Below are 23,517 nucleotides of genomic sequence, written 5' to 3' on the forward strand. Positions count from 1 at the left end.
GGAACACAACAGAGATGCCCACTCTCACCACGGTTGTTCAACATAGTACTAGAAGTCCTAGCCTCAGAAATCAGAAAATAAAGAGAAATAAAAGGCATAAAAATTGGCAAAGAAGAAGTCAAACTTCCACTCTTGGCAAATGACATGTATTGAACATTTTAAAGTACTTCTATTCCGATGTTGTTTTTGGTAGAATTGTTTCCTAAAAAAGACCACTCTTTGATCTTGGTTCTCCCTGTGAGAATTTTGTATACTCTGTAACATCTTGGTTGTGGTAATCCAGTTTTCCTAGTAACTTTGTTAATGTGCTGTGCAAGATTGAAAATATGAGTATGTAGTGTATATACTATTAAATTGTTAATTGATGGCATTTAACAATGTAACAGCACATCAGCCTTGAAGATATGGGTACCTGATATATTGTCAAAGAAAATTTGCCTCCAAATTTTAAGCTGGACATCATAGAATAACTTTTAGAAAAGAATCACAACTACATGATTTTTTAGATTATCGGTACATATGTTAAGAACTGTGTACAAATTGAAATGTCTGTACTGATCAACCAACAAACACGCAATTATGAAAGAAAAAATCCTGAGCATTTAGGACAAAATTCTTTCTAAATACAAATCATTATATACTATAATAAGTTAAATCTGAAATCTGAATCGTCCCAAACAGCCTCCAATGCAACTTGATTGTAAACTCTAACAGGGCATAGATATTTGTGTTTTGTTTTCTGATGTATCTCCAGCCCCTATAAAAAGGATTTTTTTAGTAAATTAATATTATTTTCCCTATTAGGGCAGGTCATGTTGAATTTAAAGGGTTAACATAGTATGTCAAATGAGAAAAAAAAATCAATATGAAGTGACTTTGATTATATTATAGCAGCCCTGAATATCACTCTGATTTCCTATAGCTGCCAATACCAAAGTACCATAGAATACAGGTATACAAAGCTGGGAAACCAAAATTGTCAACGTTTGTGTGTAGGCTCTCTTGTATTAGCAGTCATAACATTTTACTTTGGAGTTTTATTTAAACAGCCTCAGCAGTCTGTATCACAATTTGGGAGTGCTTAAGAGTTGGAGGCTGAGTTTGTTTGTACTCTCTCATATGTCCGAGTGCAGATAACATTGTTCACGGCACTTTCCTAGAAGACAAAGGATGAGATGCATCAGTATTGTTGGTGAAACTGACTTTTAGAACCATGCAAACTAAGTACTATCCATAGGAGTTTTGAAAAGAGATCTACATAGAGAACAATAGATACCAACTGTTAGCTGATTTTGCCACGTGTGTGTGTGTATGTGTGTGTGGGGGGGATGACAAATCATATATTAAATAGGGTATGTGCGGTATATACATATATATTGTAAATATGTAATGTATGTGTATATATATATAAACAATACATATACTATAGAAACTTCAGTCTTTATTCAAACATTTTAAATGCCTACATTGAAGCACTTTTGCGATTTCACATAACCCTACATTTTCAAATAATGACATTGTTACATTGATATTGTATTTTATGGTTTTTAGAGCACTAATGTATACATAATGGCATTTAATTCTCTCAAAGAAACCATGAAGACATTTCTACATTTTTTTAAGACAAGTGAACTGAATTTGGAAAAGATAAATGACTCATCCAAAGTCATGAAAGTACTGAATGGCAGAGATGGAAATGTACATTTTAGATACTGAATCTAATATTCTTCCTAATGAACTAAAAACCCATCTGTTTGGTGATTATGCCATTATAAGGAGCAATAAAATCAAGTATCCTTAGTCCTCTACTTACTACTTTGTAAGGAAAATGTACTCTTCATTGTGGAAAGAAAAAAATATCCTTATGTGAAGAAATGAAGATAGGTTTGTTTGTTTGTTTGTTTGTTTGTTTGTTTTTTACCTCCACACAATTCTTACATATTCCCTTAGAACTATTTGATATTATGTCCAAAATGGCTTTTTTATTCATTTTTGTGGAATTGGCAGTTTGGGAAGAAGAATCCTTGGCATATATCCCTCCACTGTGTAGGGAGAAAGATGAACTGAGAAGCCATCCTCAGAGAGAGAAGGGTGGACTTAAAAAAGTATACTTGGGAATGAAGCCAACCTGGGTTTTAATCCCAGCACCACCATGTTTTTCTAGCTGAATATCCTTAGGTTAAGTCAGTGGCTGAATCTCAGTTTTCTCACCTGGTACATGGACTAACAAGTCTTACCTCACAGGATTATTGTGAGGAGTGGGTAAATAATATATGAAAACATGCAGACACAACAACCACAGAAATGTTAGTTTTTAATTGTGTCAACTCATCCATACACCAAGTCGATACCACTTAAGCTTTGCATTAGTTTAAATTTCCTTTCCACGTGTTTGGTGTTGAACTGGAAAACAGTGAGAAATTAATCCTGGTATGGAGTGAAGGATTAACAACAACTCGAAATCCCTGCTGAAATCTTTATTGCACAAATGCATGCTTGCTTTGGTTTATGACAAGTCAAAGAAGTAGGCAACACATTTTTTTATGTTCTTTAGTTTTTTTAGTTCCTCAATCCATGCACATTTTATACGATTTATGATCATACATTTATCTGCCAATGTTTTCCCACATTCTTATAAAGCAAGAGAAAAAGAAAAATCACATTTTCTTCCATCATTTTAGAACAAGACATCTGGGTGATTTTATATAGAGGTGTTACAGATGGTGAAAAAAATAATGACAAACAGCTCACTCACCACCACCATTTTCCCATCCACCACCTTTCTCTTTATGGTGATCTCTTTGCCATTCCAGTCCTGAACTTGAATCAGAGAGTCATTATCTAAGTTTACCACACTCTGGAAACAGACAAAACCAAATTCAGCTCAGATCGTCACATGTGAACACTAAAATTCTATGAAGTACCAAATTCTTTTCAGCTTTTGTGATGCTCTCAGGTAGTTTTAGAGTGGTGTTTATAGTTTCATTTATATTTTAAGACTTTGCCAACACTAAATTTGTTGGCTGATTCTTCTCGGCGGGGAGGGGGGGTTTATAAGAGTAAAAATATAATATTGTCTTGAATAATAATTAAAACTTTCTTCTCCTTGAGAAATAAGAGGGGTAGATACCCTGTTTCCTGTCCCCTCACCACCACACACACAGAAGATTCTTCACCCCCACAACAATGGTGAATATGTACTATAAATTAGAAAGCAATTCCCATTGTGTTAAGTCATGAGGGCCTGTGGTTAATGTGTCACTGTGGCATAACCTCACCTATACTGGCTAATACACGTTTTATTCATTGTGACTTTATGCTTGGTAGGAAACTGCTACAAAGTAGAAGGGCAGAACTTTGTTTCTGAGAGAAGAATCTAAGGAAATAATTCTCAAAATAGGTCAGATAAGCATCTGCATCAGAATTGTTGTTGGAAATACAGTTTTCAGGTGCCTACACCAGATATCAGAGCCTGTGAGGATGGGACCTACAAGGAGGCATTTTTCATAAGCATCACAGGAGATTTGTATGCATATTAAAATTTAAGATCCTGAGACCTAGATTTTAGCCCAAGTTGATCTAATACAGACTTTAGATGTGTTTGCTATAATTCATGATTTACTTAGAATGACTTTGAATTAGCATTCTTATGAAATTTATCTAAAAGAGTGTTGAAGGCCTCACCTTGGTTTTATGGCCACCTGGTGTATTTTCCTCAAACTCTTCTCCCAGTTTAAAGGAGATCTCATTATTTTTAAAGATGCTTCTGGTTTTTATAGTGATCAGACCTTCCTGTGTACTGATGGTCACCGTGGGTTTTGCCAGACAGCCAAGTTTCCTTCTGGCTCTTCCTATTCCTAGGAATCAGATAAAAGGACATTATGGTTAAATCCGTTACTGGCTTTGGAAACTCATGTTAGCTGTATAATTCTTTACTAACTAGGTTTGTGAGTTAAACAGATTAAATGCTGCATGAATTCAAGTATCTGAAGCAAGTAGCACCTTTATAAGTTAAAATAGATTGTATTTTGCAGAATAAAATTAGTCTCTAGTTTTGGCTGGTGGTCGTCATTTTTCTTTAGTCCTGTAGTTACTGGTCTTGTTGGTTCATGAAGAACCTCTTCGAAAATTTGATTAAAGCTATGAACCATCTCCCTATTTTAAAATGTACTCATTTATACAGACAAAATCCTTTGGCATGAATTATTCAACATCTTTATCTCTTCACTTACATTCTTATATGTACACATATATAGAGTCTGTTTTCTTCTATGACATATTTTGTATTATGCTAAAATACATATAAAATTTACCATTTTCACCATTTTAAAGTGTACAGTTAAGTGGCATTAAGTAAATGTTATACAACCACCACCACTATATATAGGATTTTTTAAAATATAAATTAAATAAATATAAATAAAATAAATAAATAAATATTTATATAAATATATATTTATATATTTATATATTATATTTATATAATTAATATAATTTATATATATAAATAATATATATTATATATAATATATATAAGTATATATTATATATATTTATATATTATATAAATATATATATTATATATTATATAAAATATATATTTTATATAAAATATATAAATATAAGTAAATATAAATAAATAAATATAAATAAAATAAAATAAAATAAAAATAATATAAATTAAAATAAAATATAAATTATTATTCCACTTACTTTTTCCCCTATCTCTATATCTTGGAGATTTTCTGTGTCAGTCCACATAGGGATAAATTTTTGTTATTGTTACATAATACATAATACTTTGTAGAAACACCGTAATATGCCTCATGAACCCACAATGTGAAACACAACAAGTCATGGTATATTAGATAATTATTCCCGAAGATATTCACACCCTAATCCCTGGAACCTGTGTATCACTTTATGTGCTAAAGGGGACTTTGTGGATATGGTTAACTCAAGGATCTCAAAATCGGGAGTTTATCTTGGATCATCCATGTGGACCCTAAAGATAATCACAATTTCATTGTAAGAAACTTTCCTTATAAGAAAAGGAAAAGAGATGTTAGACTCTAGAAGAGAAGAAGACAATGTGACAATCAATGGTGGCCGGACACTAAGGAGGGCCAGCAGCCACCTGAAACTAGAAAACAAGATCTATTCTGAAGATCCTCTAAAGATTTGGAGCAAATGCTTGCGAAATGATCATTTTTAAAAATAATTATGACCGTTTGCTTTAAATTATTTATGCAAATAATTTGCCATTTAGCATATGGCACGTGTATGTTTTATCTGTGTAAATCCATGGTAAATTACGTGAGGACAGGATTCTGCCGATTATAAACTAATGTTGCATAGAACTGCATCTAGGTTCTAAACCAATTCCTTTTTTTTTTTTTTCAACGTTTATTTATTTTTGGGACAGAGAGAGACAGAGCATGAACGGGGGAGGGGCAGAGAGAGAGGGAGACACAGAATCGGAAACAGGCTCCAGGCTCTGAGCCATCAGCCCAGAGCCTGACGCGGGGCTCGAACTCACGGACCGCGAGATCGTGACCTGGCTGAAGTCGGACGCTTAACCGACTGCGCCACCCAGGCGCCCCTAAACCAATTCCTATTGTTTCTATGTGATTGCTTTTATATTTCTATTGGAGGGAGGGGCTCAAGATTAATCTGATATCATACAAAGCGAGTGTCTGTGTTATCAAGTCTCCCATTTTTCCTGGCTACAATATACAAGTAAAAATGGCTCACCCAGCTCTTTCATATATTCTTCAAAATTTTCACAAGAAATGGATTTCCATGTTCCTTGGAGCTGATCAACCATTCTGTCTAAGTTGATCTTAAGGAAAAATAACATCATTAGGATGAGTATGTTGTCTTTCCCTGAAATAGTGTTAGAACTTGTTTTTCATACAATTTTGGTGGATAGCACAGAAAAGTCAGGGGAAAATATTAGGAACTCTAGTCCTTGCTATCTTTCCTGAATACAATACAAAGCAGGAAAGCTCTCTCAAATGTAAACTGGTCAAGATGAAAATGAAAACAATTTTTGGCAGGACCACATATAATTTTCCATCTCTAATTTAGGATTAAAAATAGGTTTACAAATTCTAGTTCCTTCCTGGGAACTGCCACAAACACACATAAACCAGTGTGTAAGGGGTGGAACTAGGCAGCTATGTTTGTGCCATAGAATCCCTCTACTGCAGGTCTTTGTCTCTCTTTCCCTGACAAAAGGTGATCTAGAATAAGCCCATTTCACTTGTTGGGATGAGCACTGGGTGCTGTATGGTAACCAATTTGTCAATAAATTATATTTAAAAAATAGAATAAGCCCATTTATCAGCTGTTTGGAGATCTTATCACATTCTCATTCCTTGATATTTTGAACTAAAAACCAGAAAGACTTCATAGATGGTATTTGACATTTGAACTAAAAAGTTAAATTTAGTGAGGGCTAGAACAATCATTTTAAGCCATGAACATATTGAGCAAGAGAATGGAACATAGAAAAAAAGGAAAGAAAGAGATTGTGTTCACACACACACACACACAGCCTTGTTACTGATGCTTTTCCAGATGCCAGTTCAATTTTCCATGAGCTTAGAGAGTCATCATTGCCATGAGAACACAAATATCTTCTTAGTAAATCCCCCTTAATTTAGGCTAGGTTTTACTCCTTTCAGTCTTGACTGAAACACTCTGATGTCCTCTGATATCTGTAAGGAATCAGAACAGAGGATAAGGGATATAATAGCAAATACACCAACTAGAGAAGAGGAGACTCCAAAGGTTAAAAGACAATCACAGCCTTACACATGCCATCATCCCTGAGAACACCATTATTAATTCTAGGCAATGCTTGATGTCCATATCCTAACACAGAATTAGTAAGAAAAAGTGAAATTATAAAATTTTTTAAGACAGAAAAGGAGAATAGCATTTTATAACAATTCCAATTAAAATATTAAATATCCAATATCTATAAGTATCTGTTAAAGCACTTACCCAGGTCAATGGTCTTACTGATAATTACTCAACTAACATTTATGGAGAACCCAGTATTATATACCTAATATGAGCTAAGCAATTTTGCATACACCATTGATTTAATGTCCCAACAATGGTTGAAAAAGATACCATAGTTTGTTTTCCTTTCCTGTGTTAGGAAGTTTACTATTATAATTTTTTTTACATTAATGTGTACAATTTATATTTATCCCCACTTAGTTGAATAGCGTGAGACCAAGGCCAGGAAATGACTTACCATTGAAGGTACTAAAAATACTACAATTAAGCACTGAATTTATTAAAATTCCTAGGATTTTTTTAAAGAAAATGTCAAATGTGTTGTTTCATGAGTTTTATGCACACTGATTCTCTAACACAAGGAAAATCACCTATTGGAAATCATCTCCTTGATGATTGGGAGCTCATATTGGGAGCTCAGTATAGGTCTCTATTGCTGGCAGGTTAGACTTTCAGAAAAGTGTCAGTAAATAGAGTCCATGCATGGCCTCTGTCTCTGCCCCTGTGGTTGCCAATTCAAAGACAGCTAAGGCGCATTAGCCCGGTCATGTGTCTACTTGGTTGTTCACTGCCTATTCTGTGAGAGATGCTTTCTGGTGTCCATTAATATGCGAGTCAAAAACCTTCACACCTTATGCCCGTTCCCTTAAATACATCCACATTCCTTGATGCTTCAATTTTTCAGTCCTTGTCCTTCCAGACCTGCAACCAACCCATTAAACTATCCCCTCTACTCATGAGTATGTGTTCATTCTCACCTCAGGCCACTGCTCCATCCACACAGAATGAGTAACAGGCACACCACTCTGAGCTTTGTCCATTGGGACCATTTTTCCTCATCACTATTTTCAAGTCCCCTCCCACTCTGAGTGTAATTAAACCACTGCCCATTTTGGTTTCCATCCACACAGTAAGCCAACCTGCCCATAAAACATGTTCAAGCTCTTCCTATTCCATAAGCTGGTTAGATGAGCCCCCACATAGTGTAGGAATGATCTGAGGGACGGGTGCTGGTACACCCATGGTGGGTGATATGAGGATCTGAGTCACCTGCTCATGCAGTTAACTCATATCTTCTGGTCTTGCTTAGCCTTGATCCCACAATTTCAATCTTGTTTTGGAATGTTGCTGGGCCTGCCTGAGTCTATGACTCTGTGGGTCTGACAGAACCTAGCTCATAATGGAAAGTTCCAGACACATGGTTACTTGGTTTCTTACAATCAAGAATTCTGCCTCTGCTAGGCTCCGGTGACACACCGGAACACAGGTGACACACATGACACACAGGGACTCTTTTCAAAAAGCTTGTAAGTTTCAGACCGCCTGGGTGGCTCAGTTGGTTAAGCATCGGACTCTTGATTTCAGATCAGGTCATGATCTCACGGTCATGAGATCAAGTCCACGTGGGGCTCCGCACTAAGTGTAGAGCCTGAGATTCTCTCTCTCACTCTGCCCCTCCCCGGCTTTTGCGCCCCCCCCCCCCACACACGCCAAAAGAAAAAAAAAAATAAAGCATATAAGTTTCTGTTGCAGACGGCATGGTCTTGCTCCAAAACCCCAGAGGTCTGTTTTGTGATGCCACACTGCATATTTTCTCATCACTAATCCTCTGCTGGCCTAGGGTTTGCCAGATCATACGATCCAAGGAGCAGGGCTGCTTGTACTGCAATTCTGACTTTCTGCTCCAGTTCTCATTCAAAGCAGGGAGCTATTCCTGTCACTCAATATATGAGCTGGAGCACATTCCTAGATGTGGAATATGTTGCACCAGAAGCCAAAGGAATTTTGTTTCCTTCTTTCCGGTACAAAGGCAAGATGCAGCAATTTGTCTTTTGGAAGAGTTATCCTCACTTGGCCTGACCCAGCTGGATCCCTAAACACTTTACAACGGTGTAAGTTCACTCAGTTGCCATCAAATTAAACTCCTATACACTGTAACACATATGTCTTAACCAATGTCTCCGAGTGCTAGCCATTCTTGCTCATTCACCTTATCAACAGGATGTGTAGGACGTCCAGATGGCTCAGATCTCATCTGATCATATTATAACAACAGAAGTTAACGTAGACCCCAAACAAACCTGTAAATGTATATTGTTCCATGTAAACACAAACAGTTTCTGTTCCTTTCTCTGATCTTTCCTGATTGGGATCGAAAAGAATGTCATACAGTATACCCGAGGCCATATTAATCTGCACCAGCGAAGATAACACATCTAGCATAGTAGCCATAATTGGGGTTATTATTTGAGTTTGCAGCAGCCTACAGTCATTCTCCGAGATTCATTTGGTTTCTGCAAAGGTCAGACTGCTGAATTAAATGGAGCTATGATATGGACCACCTCCCACTTCATTCTTAAGATCATTTAGAGTAGCATTAATTTCTGCCACACACACCCCCATCATCACCACCAAATACAGTGGTGTTTGATTCACCATCTTATCCAGGACTGGCAAGGGAATGGGAGATAGAGGGAATGGGACTGTAGAGGTACAGTTTCAGAAGCTTCCACTTCACCTTCTCCACTATGATAGGTCTCATTTGGTGTGAATGAATTCAAGGTGGGTTTCCTTCAACAGCCAAATGTGTCAATTCCAATCATATATTTGGGGACCAGGGACTTGACCCCTGGATGGGTCTACAAACCTCCTGAGCCTTTGAGAGCCAGACTTAGGCAGGATTCTGTTTATTTCAGATCCTGGCCCCTCAATGCCTCCACTGTACCATGATGTTTCAAAACCCTATAAAATCAATGTTAATTCAGACAGAATACCCTCAGAATATTTGGATAGTCCTCTTTCCACAGTGTGTATTTTCTCAAGTAAATATCTTAGGTCTCTTTTGAGGAAAATGGGGGAAACTAACACTGTATGTTTTTGCCGTGGCATTTCAAAGTCTTCCTCCTGTGGACTTGGCCACCTCTTTAGCTATTGGTTTCAGGGTCTACAGACTTGCTAAATTCGAGGATCTGGGCAAAAAGATAAAGACTTTCTATTGAGGCAACCACCCTCCATCTGTTATTCATATGCCTTCTTTTTGTTGATGTATTAAGCAGCACCCTAATTGGCTATTCATCTATTTTGCCTTTAGAGACACAAGGTTCCATTAATCATCTCCACATCTCCCTCCAGGTCAAGCCCCCTTGGCTGCCCTTCAATTTTGCCTAATTGCTATGATAATAGAAACCCCCTGGCTTCTGGCAATAAAGTGCTGTCACCTGCCCCTTGTTGCTTCAGAGTCTCATCATTGCCATTGCTATCAATGAACCAACTGATAGAAATAGAAGAGAGAGAGAGGGAGAGAGAGTTGATAGATGATAGATATAGATCTCTGTTCTCTTTCTATAGAAAGGTAATGTGGCTATATTGATCTGTAACAGAAGTACAGATCTCGTAACTTTCCTACAGAAAAAGAGGAGAGCCTCACCATACAAGGGTCTCCAGTGTTTTGACATATTGAACTTTCATTACTTCAGCTAAACAATTTGAAGTGTAATAGAGCTGGACAAGTCCTAGTGGGCACTACGCAGAGATTGACATGCTAGGAAAACCCAGGCCTTCCTCATTTGCTATTCATTGAATAAACATTTGATAAATAAACTAAACACAAGACCCCCATGCTAGGCTCTGGTATATAATGGGGAATGAAAGAGACTTCCAAAATGTTTCCAACATTATGAGAGAGAATCTGAAATTGTGCTAAATTCCCCAGTATTTCCATATGGATACATATCTGTATAGTAGAAACATAGAGAACTAGTTGATATTTTAGACCAGAGGTCAGCAAACCCTGATCTGTGTACTAATTCCAGCCACTACCTGTAGATAAAGTGTTATTGGAACACAATCACACTTATTCCTTTGAATATTATCTAAGGCTGTTTTCGTGCTGCAGTAGCAGAGCTGAGTAGTTGAGACAGATACCACATGGCCCACAAAGCCTAAAATGTTTATTCTCTGGCCCTTTACAGAACAATGTTTGCCAGCCCCATTTTAGAGTCTCAAGTTTGATTATTTAAAACTCAAGATCATAACAACTGTTGTCGGTAGGCCTCCTTTGCTTGGGACGCAAAAGTGGTGGATAACATTTTTGTCCATAGCTTTCTCATCAAGAAGAGACTTTTTTTTTTTTTTTTTTAATTTTTGGGACAGAGAGAGACAGAGCATGAACGGGGGAGGGGCAGAGAGAGAGGGAGACACAGAATCAAAAACAGGCTCCAGGCTCCGAGCCATCAGCCCAGAGCCTGACGCGGGGCTCGAACTCATGGACCGCGAGATCGTGACCTGGCTGAAGTCGGACGCTTAACCGACTGCGCCACCCAGGCGCCCCAAGAAGAGACATTTTTATAATTATGTCATGGATAAGGCCAACAGAAAATGTAATTTAAGAAGCTAAGTAAGCTCTGGCATTTCATAAAAGTCATATGAGAGAGAGATTGTTATCAGTCAAATATAGATGAAATATTTTAAAAGTTGCTGCGAGTGTTGCAAGGCAGAAAGACACAGCATTAAATTGACTAGGAAAGAAACAGGGTGAAAGAGCTGTCCTGCTGTCTGCCTTTTCCTGAGTCTAACCTCCAGTTGTCTAATGGTCCTGTTTTCATTTTTTGTTAAAATGTTTATTTATTTGAGAGAGAGAGAGAGAGAGGGAGAGAGAGAGAGAGAATGCATGGAGGAGGGAGAGAGAGAGGGAGACAGAGAATCTGAAGCAGGCTGTGCACTGTCAGCACAAAGCCCCAATATGGGGCTTGAACCCAGGAACCGTGAGATCATGACCTGACTGAAGTAGGACGCTCAACTGCCTGAGCCACCCAGGCACCCCTAATGGTCCTGTTAAACTCCAAAGCTTTCTTCACAAGCAGCCGTGACTCTCCCACCCTTTTAGTGGCCTTGGTAATGTTAAGCTTTCAGGGTTTGCATGCAGTTCTAATGCACTTAGATTAAAACCATGCTGTAAGAAAAATATCTGTAATGACTTTTTAAAGGAAAATGTATTGGAAATAGGGGAAATCCACTACAAAACTTTAGGTGTAGTGATAAACAGAAAACAGTGATCTAAGGAGTTGCTTCTCTTCTCATATTGGTTGGACTTTGTAGGGTGTTCATGCACTTGGGAAGAGCACAGCTCTCCTTGGCCACCTGCTCCGTGTGTGCGAGTCAAAGACAATGGGGAAAGGCTGGCAACTTGGCCATCTGTGAGGCTCAGCACGTTTCTGCATTACCTCCACTGTTCACACGAGCACCTGGAGGTGAACAGCAAACAGCAAGCTGGGACTGCGTGACTGGCTGAGGCACATGGACACCCAGGCAAGCAATCTCGTGGCGTGTGCTCCATACCGATGTTCTTCATGCACTTCTTTAATGTTTTCCACTAGGAAGCATAGTGGGTTGAATGGTGTCCCCCCCAAAGATATGTCCAAGTTCTAACCCCTGGCACTTATGAACATGGCCTTGTTTGAAAATAGGGTCTTTGCAGATGTAATTGAATTAAGGATCTCAAAATGAGATCATTTTGGATTTAGGGTGTGCCCTAATGGATTTAGGGTGTGCCCTGAATCCAATGACACATAGGGAAGGAGAGAGAGATTTGAAACACAGAGACAGAAGAAAAGGCCATGAGCAGACTGACCAGGACAGAAACTGGAGGGCAGCCGTAAGCCAAGGAATAAATACCAAGTTCAGCCAGTGGCCACTTAAGAGAAAAGCGTGGAATGGATTCTTCTTCAGAGCCTCCAGAAGGCTGCCAACACCTTCATTTCATACCTCTGGCCTTCAACACTATAAGATACTAATAAATAATAATAAATCATAAATTTCTGTCGCTTTAAGCTACCAAGTTGTGATCATTTTTTATGGCAGCTCTACAAAACTACTAAATGAAGAAACTCATTTGAAAAAATCTTAGGCCTTTCTATGTTTAAAAGAAGGAGTTTATTTCATTATGTAAAATAACATTTCAACTTATTAAGAATTGTCTCTATTTCACTGGATTCTTTTTCTTGGTCACTTAAAAGTTATCATATTTACCAAGGATAGAGGTAACTTTTATACATAATAATAACAGTAACAATTATGATAATATAATAAAAGGCTGAATTATAATGGATAAATAATAGTATAATTATATAATAAAATTATGTAAATTAATTTTTTTTCAGAAATTCATGTAAGAAAAACACTTCCTTTGTTCCTCTAGCTTGATATCCTCTCCTCTTCCCCCACCATTATTCTTTAGAATCACACAATTTCTTTTAGGTGAATACTGAAGGATTTAAGATTTTGATGATAAAATAAATTATTTGATGCTGGTAAATAGCACCCTGTTATGCTTTATTCTGTTTCAGAATTTCAGCAGATTGCTAACTTTAGGCTGGTCTTAGGGTTGAGTGCTGTCTGCTTCTGAGCAATCATGTGCTTCAGACCAATCAAAATAACAGAAAGATTTCCTAGAGGGATGAGTAAGACTGCAAGGTCAAAGCCAGGCAGGCTGAGGGCCTGTGATTCAGATCCTGCTGGGTTCCCAGGCTCTCCTGCCCTTCTTTTCCCACAGTTACAGCTGTTTGAACACCACCTGCTGCCTTAGCATTGTCCTGAGGCCACCACAGTTACACATTCACCACATTCTTATAAAGTAGCATTAACTCCAGTGGTTCCCAAGCTTGACTTGCATTTGTAAAACTGCCAACTCATGTCGGCACCCTAGATTTCTCAATCAGAATTGCCAAGAACCAGACCTAGCAATATGGATTTTTAGAATGTCTCCCAGGTGATTCTACTTCTAAGGCTCAGTAAGGAAGGGCAAAGGCACTAGACCATTAGTTCTCAAAGTATGATTCCTGAACCAGCAGTATCACCATCATTTGGAAACTGGTTAGAAATGCAAATTCTTGTACTCCCTCCACGCAAGGCTTGATGAATCAGATACTCTGGGAAAAGAGCCTAGTAACCTGTGTTTTAACAAGCCTTACAGGTGATTCTCGTGTGTGCTTCAGTTTGAGAACCATGGCCCGCACTTACACTTACTTCCAAAGAATAGAGTATGGAACGGAAGAAAGAGTGGTTTTAGAAGTTTGGTGGACACCAAGTTTTAAGATCATACTTTATATCTTAACCAAGTTAAGTCATACTGATGTCATGTGCCCCCTGACATGACCCAGTGAGAAGACACTTCATCTCTGTGGGTTTCTTTCTAAACACCCATAACCCAAATCTAATCATGAGAAAGCAAGAGACATGTGAAGACAAGATTGAGGGACATTCTTCAAAATCACAAGGTTTGAATAACAAGGAAAAACTGTGAAACCGTTGCAGATTCGAGGAAACTAAGGAGACAAGATGGCTCAATGCAATGAGACCCCGACTTGGATCCTAGAACAGAAAAAAAGACATCAGTGGAAGAACTGGAGAAGTCTGAACAGTCTACGGTTTAGTGGCCGTATCATAACAACTTTCATTTCTTAATTTTGACAAAGGTATACCGTAATATAAGATGTTAATATTAGGGGGAGTTGGATGAATGGTATATAGGAACTCTCTGTACTATATCTGCAACTTCTCTGTAAATCTAAAATTATTCCAAAAAAATTTTTAATGTAAAAATAAATTTAAAAAAAACAAAAATAAAGTACTGGCCACATATCAGCACACCTGAATCACCTGAAAGTTTGTTAGTAATGAAGATTATCAGAACCCACACCAAATCTGCTGAATCAGAACCTGCATTTTTTCAAGAGATCCTTAGGTGAATTGTTTAATGTCCAATAAAATTTGAAAATCTTACCACAAGCTTGATCTTTACAACAAGCCTGAGATTTAGCATCAGGTCAATCTTGTCTAGGCTTGAGACATACACCGGTTTTGATTAAGCAAAACTTATTCTTAAGACCCCAGGCTAAATTGTCAACAAAATTCAGATGGCTCAGCTTCTGTGTCCCTCTTTAGGGCTCAGTCCTTACATAGTAACACCTTCAAAAAAAGTAAGCACCCTATCTTGTGTTTGTGAGACATTTTCTTCCTTAAAAGACAGGAGTCTTGCCTTTGATCCCTAACTCTGTGCCTGGGACCCTGCCACCTTCCACAGACTTCTCTCTTACTGAAAGTCAACTTGCCTGGCATTTTAAGTATTGCCTCCTACAAGCCTCCTGTGACATCTTTCCATGCACCTCCCATGGTGACTAGTGCTGGGATTTGTACCTGTTGTCACTATAAACTCAAATGCTGTATGCATTTGCCACATTCAACCATGCCTGGAAATATCTAGAGATAGAATGGCAGGTGGAGAACTTGCTTTTCTAACAGCTCAACAAAAAGGACAGGACTCCAGAGACCCTAATGTTAAAAAAAAAAAAGAAAAAAGTTCAACAGGATCTGTGATCAGAGGTGATAGGTAGGAGACACTAGAGGCCTAGGAATAAAACTAGGATGGTAAACAATTTCCTCTGTGCCAGGCTTTTTACTTTTGTGTCATTGAAGTATCAGAAACAAGAATCTACCGATTCTATAAAGACAGTTTCTTGATGGGGTATTATTAACAAAATCCAGTTAGAATGGTGAAAATGGACAGTTCCCCAGACATGTTGACATTGATCTTCTTGTCTTGAGGAAAAGGATTAAAGTGAATTGCTAAAGGCTAAAAGTCAGGAGAAATTATTCCTTGAAAATGTGACTGGCCCAGTCTGCCATAAGGAAACCAGAGCTTCTTGCTGTTTTGTAGGGAAACACAAAGCACTCACCTTGATGCATCGTGGCAAGTGTCATCCTCAGGAAACATTGTCTGAATTGGACCGTGGCACATGGATTTTTTCAGGAAAGAGGTGCGTCAGCACCCAAATTATTTGAGAGCAGCTGAGACAAGCCTGTAATGACCTGAAAGTTAGAGCCAACCTGGTGAGTGGGGTGTGGGGAGAAGTTTATGGGATTCCATGCCTCCTCGCTGAGCCGTAAAAGAGCTCTGGATGGGGCTAGATGCTCCCACAAGTCTACAGGTGGCCGGTAAGTCATGGATCACTAATATGCAATTCTCTGGGCATGCTGACTGTGCCCAAGTTGCAATAACCTGGAAACCTGCATTTGAGCCAACACACCGTACTCCACAAATGCACCCATTTCTAATGTTTTTGTGTGTCTTATTTCTTTTAATCTTCACTTTTGAAAAACTCTAATTTTGTTGCTGATGAAGTAAGAAGAGATTTTCCCACATTGTGATCAGGACAGACAGGAGATTATGGTCTTTTACAACATCAGTGACTAAAGCAGTTGCACAACCAGGGGAGGGAGGGAGGAGGGTTACCTGAGAGCATTGACTCCTTGCTGCAGTGGAGAAAGCCAACTGCACCCAAAGGTGCACAGGGTTGACTTCAGTATCAACTGTAGGAAGAAAATCTACTCCAACAAAATAATCTACAGAATAATCTAATATCATCTCCAATTAAGATATTCAACTTTAGGGTGCCTGGGTGGCTCAGTTGGGTAAGCATCCGACTTTAGCTCAGGTCATGGTCTCACAGTTTGTGAGTTCAAGCCCCACATCAGGCTCTGTGCTGACAGCTCAGCACCTGGAGCCCACTTCAGATTCTGTCTTCCTCTCTCTCTCTCTGCCCCTCCCCTGCTCATGCCCTGTCTCTCTCTCTCTCTCTCTCTCTCTCTCTCTAAAAAATAAACATTAAAAATTTTTTAAAATAAAGATATTTTGACATTTTAGAGTCTAAAAATTACAATGAAATATTCAGTAATATAAAAATACATATTGTCATAGAAGGCAGAACATTTACATCTTTGGCTTTGTGATCATAAGTGTATGTTATGAAACTAATTAGCTCTAGGCGAGGCGTTATGTGAGTAATTTATTCTCCTCACATTAACATCAACTGTGAAATCTAAAGTGAGTGATGACATTCCAGGAACAATTACATGTGATAATTCTTCAGCAGGTTTGGGCAATGTAGAGTAGCTCTCATAAGGGAAAACATCATCTCACACTATTTTAATGATGATGATGGCTCTCCTGAAAAAGGAACTTAAGGGAGAATATGGGAGTTTAGTGCCTGGGCCCTGGTTCAAGTCAAAGTGAAAACGAAAAGCAAACACTATTTTGAAATTAATTTAAGGGATTATTGGCAATAGATGAGAAATTATGTTTCAGGGCTGTCTAGAAACAAGCACCAACAATTTTGAAAAGCAATGAGATTTGCTCATTCATTTATTTATGGATACATAAAATTACACTCTGATCAAAAATATTTAAAAACTGCGTAACAAAATGACTAGAATTAAATGCACTAAGTTAATAGTGAGTGTCTGAGATGATAGAACTACAGGCAAGTTCCTTTTTTCTTTCTTCCTACTTTTCAACAATTTCAACTTGTCTGGAATTGTTCTATAATTAAAAGAATAAACTCCGTTTAAAAAAATAAACCACAGGGGTGCCTGGGTGGCTCAGGTGGTTGAGGATCCAACTTTGGCTCAGGTTGTGATCTCACAGTTCATGAGTTTGAGACCCGAGTCGGGCTCTGTGCTGACAGCTCAGAGCCTGGAGCCTGCTTTGGATTCTATGTCTCCTCCCTCTCTGCCCCTGTCCTGCTTGTGTTCTCTCCTCTCTCTCTGTCTCTCTCTCTGTCTCTCTCTCTCTCTCTCTCAAGAATAAATAAACATCAAAAAAATTAAAAATAAATAAAAATAAAAATAAAATATAAGCCACAGAAGGGCAAATACTATGTGATTCTACTCATATGAAGTATCTAAAGTGGTAAAAATCACGAAAATAAATAGAGAGGCAGTTGCAGAGGGCTGGGGGATGATGGAGAGTTTCCGTGTTGGGGGAGGTGGGTATAGAGTTGCGGATTTGCAAGATGACAAAGTTCCGTGAGTACCCTGAACACGGCCGAACTGTACACTTAAGAAGGGTTAAGATGGGGCGCCTGGGTGGCGCAGTCGGTTAAGCCTCCGACTTCAGCCAGGTCACGATCTCGCGGTCCGGGAGTTCGAGCCCCGCGTCAGGCTCTGGGTTGATGGCTCAGAGCCTGGAGCCTGTTTCCGATTCTGTGTCTCCCTCTCTCTCTGCCCCTCCCCCGTTAATGCTCTGTCTCTCTCTGTCCCAAAAATAAATAAACGTTGAAAAAAAAATTTTTTTTTAAAAAAAGAAGGGTTAAGATGATAAGCTTCGGTATGTGTAAATAACACCATACTCTGTGTAAAATAATAATAAAAAAGATAACAGTTTAAATGCCCCTCCCCCGTTAATGCTCTGTCTCTCTCTGTCCCAAAAATAAATAAACGTTGAAAAAAAAATTTTTTTTTTTAAAAAGAAGGGTTAAGATGATAAGCTTCGGTATGTGTAAATAACACCATACTCTGTGTAAAATAATAATAAAAAAGATAACAGTTTAAAAACAAAATACTTTTCATCAACGGCATGGGAGACCAACAAGAAATGGCACGGAAGTCAGAAATTAGTCTGATGCAGGCCATGCAAAATATAGGGTACACAGGAAGGGAAAACAGAGATGTGAGTTCAACTTAAGGAGCCAGTGTTTGTAGGACAGCCAGTGTGGGTTTTTTAATGTTGTATGAATTTATTCTTGAGAGGGAGAGATTAAGAGCATGTGTGAGCAGGGGAGGGGCAGAGAGAGAGGGAGAGAGAGAATCCCAAGCAGGCCCTTGAACTCACGAACTGTGAAATCATGACCTGAGCAGAAATCAAGAGTCGGACACTTAACTGACTGAGCCACCCAGGTACCCCTGAATGCACACTTTGGCTGACGTGGAAGAAGCCACTCAAGATTAGAGTGTGAAGTAAAAGGAATAGGTGCAGAGATATATGAAAAACTAACATATAAACACAACCAGTGGGGTGAGAAAAGGGGAGTGTCTGAGTTTCCCAAGGCTGCCACAAACTTATTCCCTCAGAGTTCTGGAGGCAAGAGGTCTGAAATCAAGGTGTGGCGAGAACGTGCTCCCTCCACAGGCTCTAGAAGGGAATCCTTCCTTGCCTCTTTAAGTTTCTGGTGGCTCTAGGCTTTCCTAGAAGGAAAGGCCTAGCCTTTTCCTAGCTTTGGGGCCACATCATTCCTCTCTCTGCCTCCATCATCCTATGGCCTTTTCCCCTGCATGCACGTCTTTTCCTCTTCTCTTATAAGGACATTTGTCATTGGATCTAGAGATCACCTGGATAATCTAGGATGATCTTGGCTCAAAATCCTTAACTACCTCTGCAAAATCCTGTTCCAATAATATCACATTTTCAGGACCCAGGGATTAGGATGTGGATGTATCTTTGGGTAGGTGGGGCGGGGGGACCATTCAACCCACTCTAGGGAAAAGGTCTGAAAATTGTAAGAACTGTGCCCATATAAGATCCATATAGTGAGAGATTCATGTATGTGATCCATATAGGATCTCTATATGTGTCAGGCAATGAGAAGACCTACACTGGGGAAAAAAAAAAACCCGCTTAAGTTTGTGTACCATACCTCTCCCCAAATTCATTTGGCATTCTCTTCTCCTAGTATGACGTGAAGATGAGTAAGATCCAATCCCAGCCCCCATGAAGTCCAGTGTGGGGAGAAAAGCATATAATCAAAATAATTGTAATGTGCTGTTTAAGTGCCACAATAGAAAAATGTTCAAAGTATTTAGAAGCCCAGTGAGAGGTAAAAGTAATTTTCTGCAGGATCAAAGAAGATCTTACTAAGTGGAAACTGGCACACACACATACAAAAGTGGTGGTGGTGGTGGTTATTCTGGGAAGGGATTTCATGAGCAATGGTTTACAGGCCAGGAAGTGTTTATGGATTATCAGGGAAGAGTGAAAAGTTGGGTAACCCCAGAGGGTAAGGTCTAGGGCAAAAACGAATAAGAAGTTATGTAGCAGCCGGAACTGTGGACAGAAAATCTTTATCTTTACCTTCGTGTCCCATTCTAATCAAGATCTGGAAAATTGAAGGGAGTCCCCGGTGTGGGGAAAGAAAGAAGACCGCTAGTTACCACGGAGCTTCTGGGAATCGGTTGGGGCTCTATGAGTTGAGACTGATTCGCTGTGAGCACAGGCTTTCAAAAGATGTCTGAAAGAACAGCGTGGCCTAGATGGCAGGGGGCACTAGAAATAAGGCGCACCCTTAGAAGGAAGGCTGTTGCAGAAAATCCGAGAGGAGGTGGTGAAGAGCGGAAGGGTGCAAAAGCTGTGGGGAGGAGCAACAGGTTGGTTATGGAAAGGGGGTTCCAGCGGAGGCAAGAGGCAAAGGTCACCTCTGGACCAGTCAGCTCGGGTGAATGGGCGAAGAGCAATACAACTGAGAGAAGAAATGGAGAGATGGAGTTCATAGTCCCTCGCCCAAGATTTCAAATCTAAACAGCTCTGAAAATCTAACATTTAGTAAATAAGTCTGGTGTAACTCACCCGGTGGTAAGCCTGACCTGAATTAACATAAGGCTGTTTGTAACCCTTACATATCTTCCTTAGAGTCAATACGCACAGTTTGCTAAAGAAATACTGTATTTGATTATGGGGTGTTGTCCCCATAACATATGGCACAGGCATTGTGTTACCTTTCCCAGACCTGATAAATGTCTAACACCAGATATTTTTTTTAGGGCCTAAGAGTTTTAGATAAGTAATTTTACACCGATAATGAAACCAGTCTGAATTTGCATTTGAGGTGTTCAAAATGAAAAGTCCTGTGAAGAGCGAGTATACACGAATGAATACAGGCGTGTGGGGGAAAATATTTCCCAGTGAACTCGATCCATTTCCACATAGTGGGAATTTTAAATAAAATGCCAGAAGAAGCCAGAAAAAAATTCTCCTCACAGAGGAGTGTTCTTAGTTAACTGTAACACGTTGAAACAAATTCCACAGTAAGGCCAAAATTTGAGATCTAATATATGTACTAGCACCGCGTACAGATTTTCCGATGCATTTCTCATCTAAGTAGACCTCTCTGAGAGAATGTCAACAGAGAAGCTCTATGTACTTTATTATCTGTGCTTTATGTTTCCGCCTAGCTATTCTTGAATGGAACCAGCCTGCTGACATGGGTAACCGCCTGTCTTCACACGTCCTCCTGGCATCTCTGACTATTCTTTTGAAGGCAGGCCCTTGGAGTACAGCATTTTTCCTCTGGCCATTTTACTTGTTCAGACACACTTACAAGAGTTATTTGCAAAAACTCACTTGTTCCCTTCACATTTATTTTCTGAGTAATGTGAATGAGAAGGGAGAAAAAGAAATCAGAATTGCCATGCTTCGTATCCAGAGAGGACAATGGTGGAAGTTGAGAAATTGCCAAGAATTTAGAAATAGAAATCGTCCTTTGCCAGCTCACAAATATTCCCGACACCTGGCCCAGGTTTAATTTCATCAGGTGTGGAAGAACGTGGTATCAGAGCACGTGTACATGTGCACGCATACCTCAGATGACTGAAGGAACCACTGAGGTGTTGTTCCTTCCATCCCGCTGGCATTTCTTCCGTCCCCCATTAGTCTTAGCACTACACAATGGTCTGTGAGGTCTCTGGGATTCAATGCAAATCAAACACGTAAGTCAGGTTTGGGACCAGATGAGTTCATTTGATCATATTCCAGTTTCTTAATTGCTATGCATTCATTTTAATGGGAGAGAATGCACATGAATTAAAACTCCTCTTCTTTTTCATTCTGCACGTACTGGCAGAAATATCCTGAATACATAATTGCAACATATCCTGTGATTAACATTAACCGTCTTATCTCTGCCCCAGAGTAGGGCAGTGCAATCCACAAAGCCAACAATTAAAATGAGACAGTGTCACCTTTTAGGCCTAGTTTAAACTACTCAGTAATGTATCCATCACTTAATTTTCTGTATCTCGTTAGTTCACTCAATACATATCTCACATGCACTTTGTTATTGTGCTCACAGCATCCCTGCCAGTGTCAGAAATAGGGTGAGGACACAAACTTTTGAAGGGAAGGGAGTTAATATTTGATGAGCACCTACTATGTGCCAAATACCTTATTTTATCTAATTTATTCTCCCAAACTACCCCCATCAATATAGGTACTATTATCCCAATTTTATAAACATGGGAAACAGAGTGAGAGAAGGGAAAGAACTTTCACAGAGCTCGTATAGTTCAAAAACGGTAAAAACAAGATTCATCCTATCAAATATTTACAGACCACTTGCCATGTGTCTGACACTGCCCTGGGATATACAGTGCTACAAAGCAGACAAAGGTCCTTCCCTCTCATCTCTTTCCACTGTAACTGTGGTCCTCAACCCTGGTGATTCCACTAGAATCACCTGGAGAGCTTCTGTAACATACTGGTGCCAATGTTCACTCCTGGTAAGTAAGTCAGAATCTCTGGAAATGAAGCCTGAGCTTAAGAATTTTTTTTTTTGAAAGCTCAACCAAGTGATTCTTTAAAAAAAAAAAAAAAGTTTCCGACGTTTATTTGTTTTCAAGAGAGAGAGGCAGAGCGCTACCAGGGGAGGGACAGAGAGAGAAGGAGACACAGAACATAAAGCAGGCTTCAGGCTCCGAACTGTCAGCATAGAGCCGAACTGTCAGCACAGAGCCTGACATGGGGCTCGAACCCACGAACCGTGAGATCGTGACCTGAGCCGAAGTCGGACACTCAACTGACTGAGCCACCCAGGTGCCCCTCAACCAAGTGATTCTAAAGTACATCCAGGATTGAGAACCTTTTCCATTTATTAGATTATGCTATATACAAGGTTACCACCCTCAAAAAACTTACCCTGTATAGAAGTTAAGGAAAATTCATACAAATATAATATACTTGGAAAACAATTTCAAGATCATGCATAAGGAAATGTGAAATTGTGTGGTATATACTTAAAGTATTGGGGAGTAGCCTGGATGGCTCAGTTGGTTAAGCATCCGACTTTTGGTTTTCGGCTCAGGTCATGATCTCGTGGTTTCATGAGATCAAGCCCTTCACTGGGCTCTGTGCTAACAGCAATTTACTTTTGGAATTGGAATGGTGTCATGGGCTGAACTGTGTCCCCCCAAAATTCATATGTTGAAATTCTAACCGTTGTATCTCAAAATGTAACTGTAGGTGGAGGGGGGCCTTTAATAAGATAATGAAATTAAGATGAAGCCTTAGAGTGAACCCTGAGCCTACCTGACTGGCGTCCTTCTGAAAAAAGGAAACTTGGGCACACAAACTGACACGAGGGGTGCACACACATAGAGAAGCGATCAAGTGAGCACACAGCAAGATGGCAGCCACCTAGAAACCAAAAGAAGAGAGGCGTCAGGAGAAACCAACCCTGCTGACAGGGTTGATCTTGGGCTTCTGGTCTCCAGAACTACGAGAAAATGAGTTTCTGTTGTTTAAGCCACCCAGCCCATAGAGTTTTTTATGGCAGCCCTAGTAAACTGATACAGATGGGTTCATAGAAGTCTAGTATCACAGTAAAGAAAATATGGGGAAACCACTATACTTTTGCATACTTTTGACCAGAGTCATGCTTCTCAAAC

General features: G+C 39.3%; 1 protein-coding gene across 3 annotated transcripts; it reads right to left on the minus strand.

Annotated features, from left to right (window-relative positions):
- Positions 1 to 981: 981 nt before the first annotated feature.
- Positions 982 to 23,287, minus strand: FABP12 (fatty acid binding protein 12). Of its 3 annotated transcripts, none has more exons than XM_043601270.1 (7): positions 23,159 to 23,287; positions 15,765 to 15,897; positions 6,569 to 6,722; positions 5,755 to 5,842; positions 3,685 to 3,857; positions 2,756 to 2,857; positions 982 to 1,156 (listed from the first exon to the last, which is right to left on the minus strand). In XM_043601270.1, exons 4-7 carry the CDS (start codon positions 5,825 to 5,827, stop codon positions 1,082 to 1,084), a joined length of 423 nt encoding a protein of 140 aa, XP_043457205.1. In that variant the 5' UTR covers positions 5,828 to 5,842; positions 6,569 to 6,722; positions 15,765 to 15,897; positions 23,159 to 23,287; the 3' UTR covers positions 982 to 1,081. The 3 variants fall into 3 exon arrangements, with proteins under 3 accessions (XP_043457205.1, XP_043457203.1, XP_043457204.1); XM_043601268.1 differs by having other exon boundaries at positions 6,558 to 6,722; XM_043601269.1 differs by lacking the exons at positions 15,765 to 15,897; positions 23,159 to 23,287 and adding an exon at positions 8,083 to 8,467 and having other exon boundaries at positions 6,558 to 6,722.
- Between the last annotated feature and the right edge of the window lie 230 nt (positions 23,288 to 23,517).

The sequence above is a fragment of the Prionailurus bengalensis genome, chromosome F2, assembly GCF_016509475.1.
Source record: "Prionailurus bengalensis isolate Pbe53 chromosome F2, Fcat_Pben_1.1_paternal_pri, whole genome shotgun sequence".
In the NCBI taxonomy this organism is placed as follows: Eukaryota; Metazoa; Chordata; class Mammalia; order Carnivora; family Felidae; genus Prionailurus; species Prionailurus bengalensis.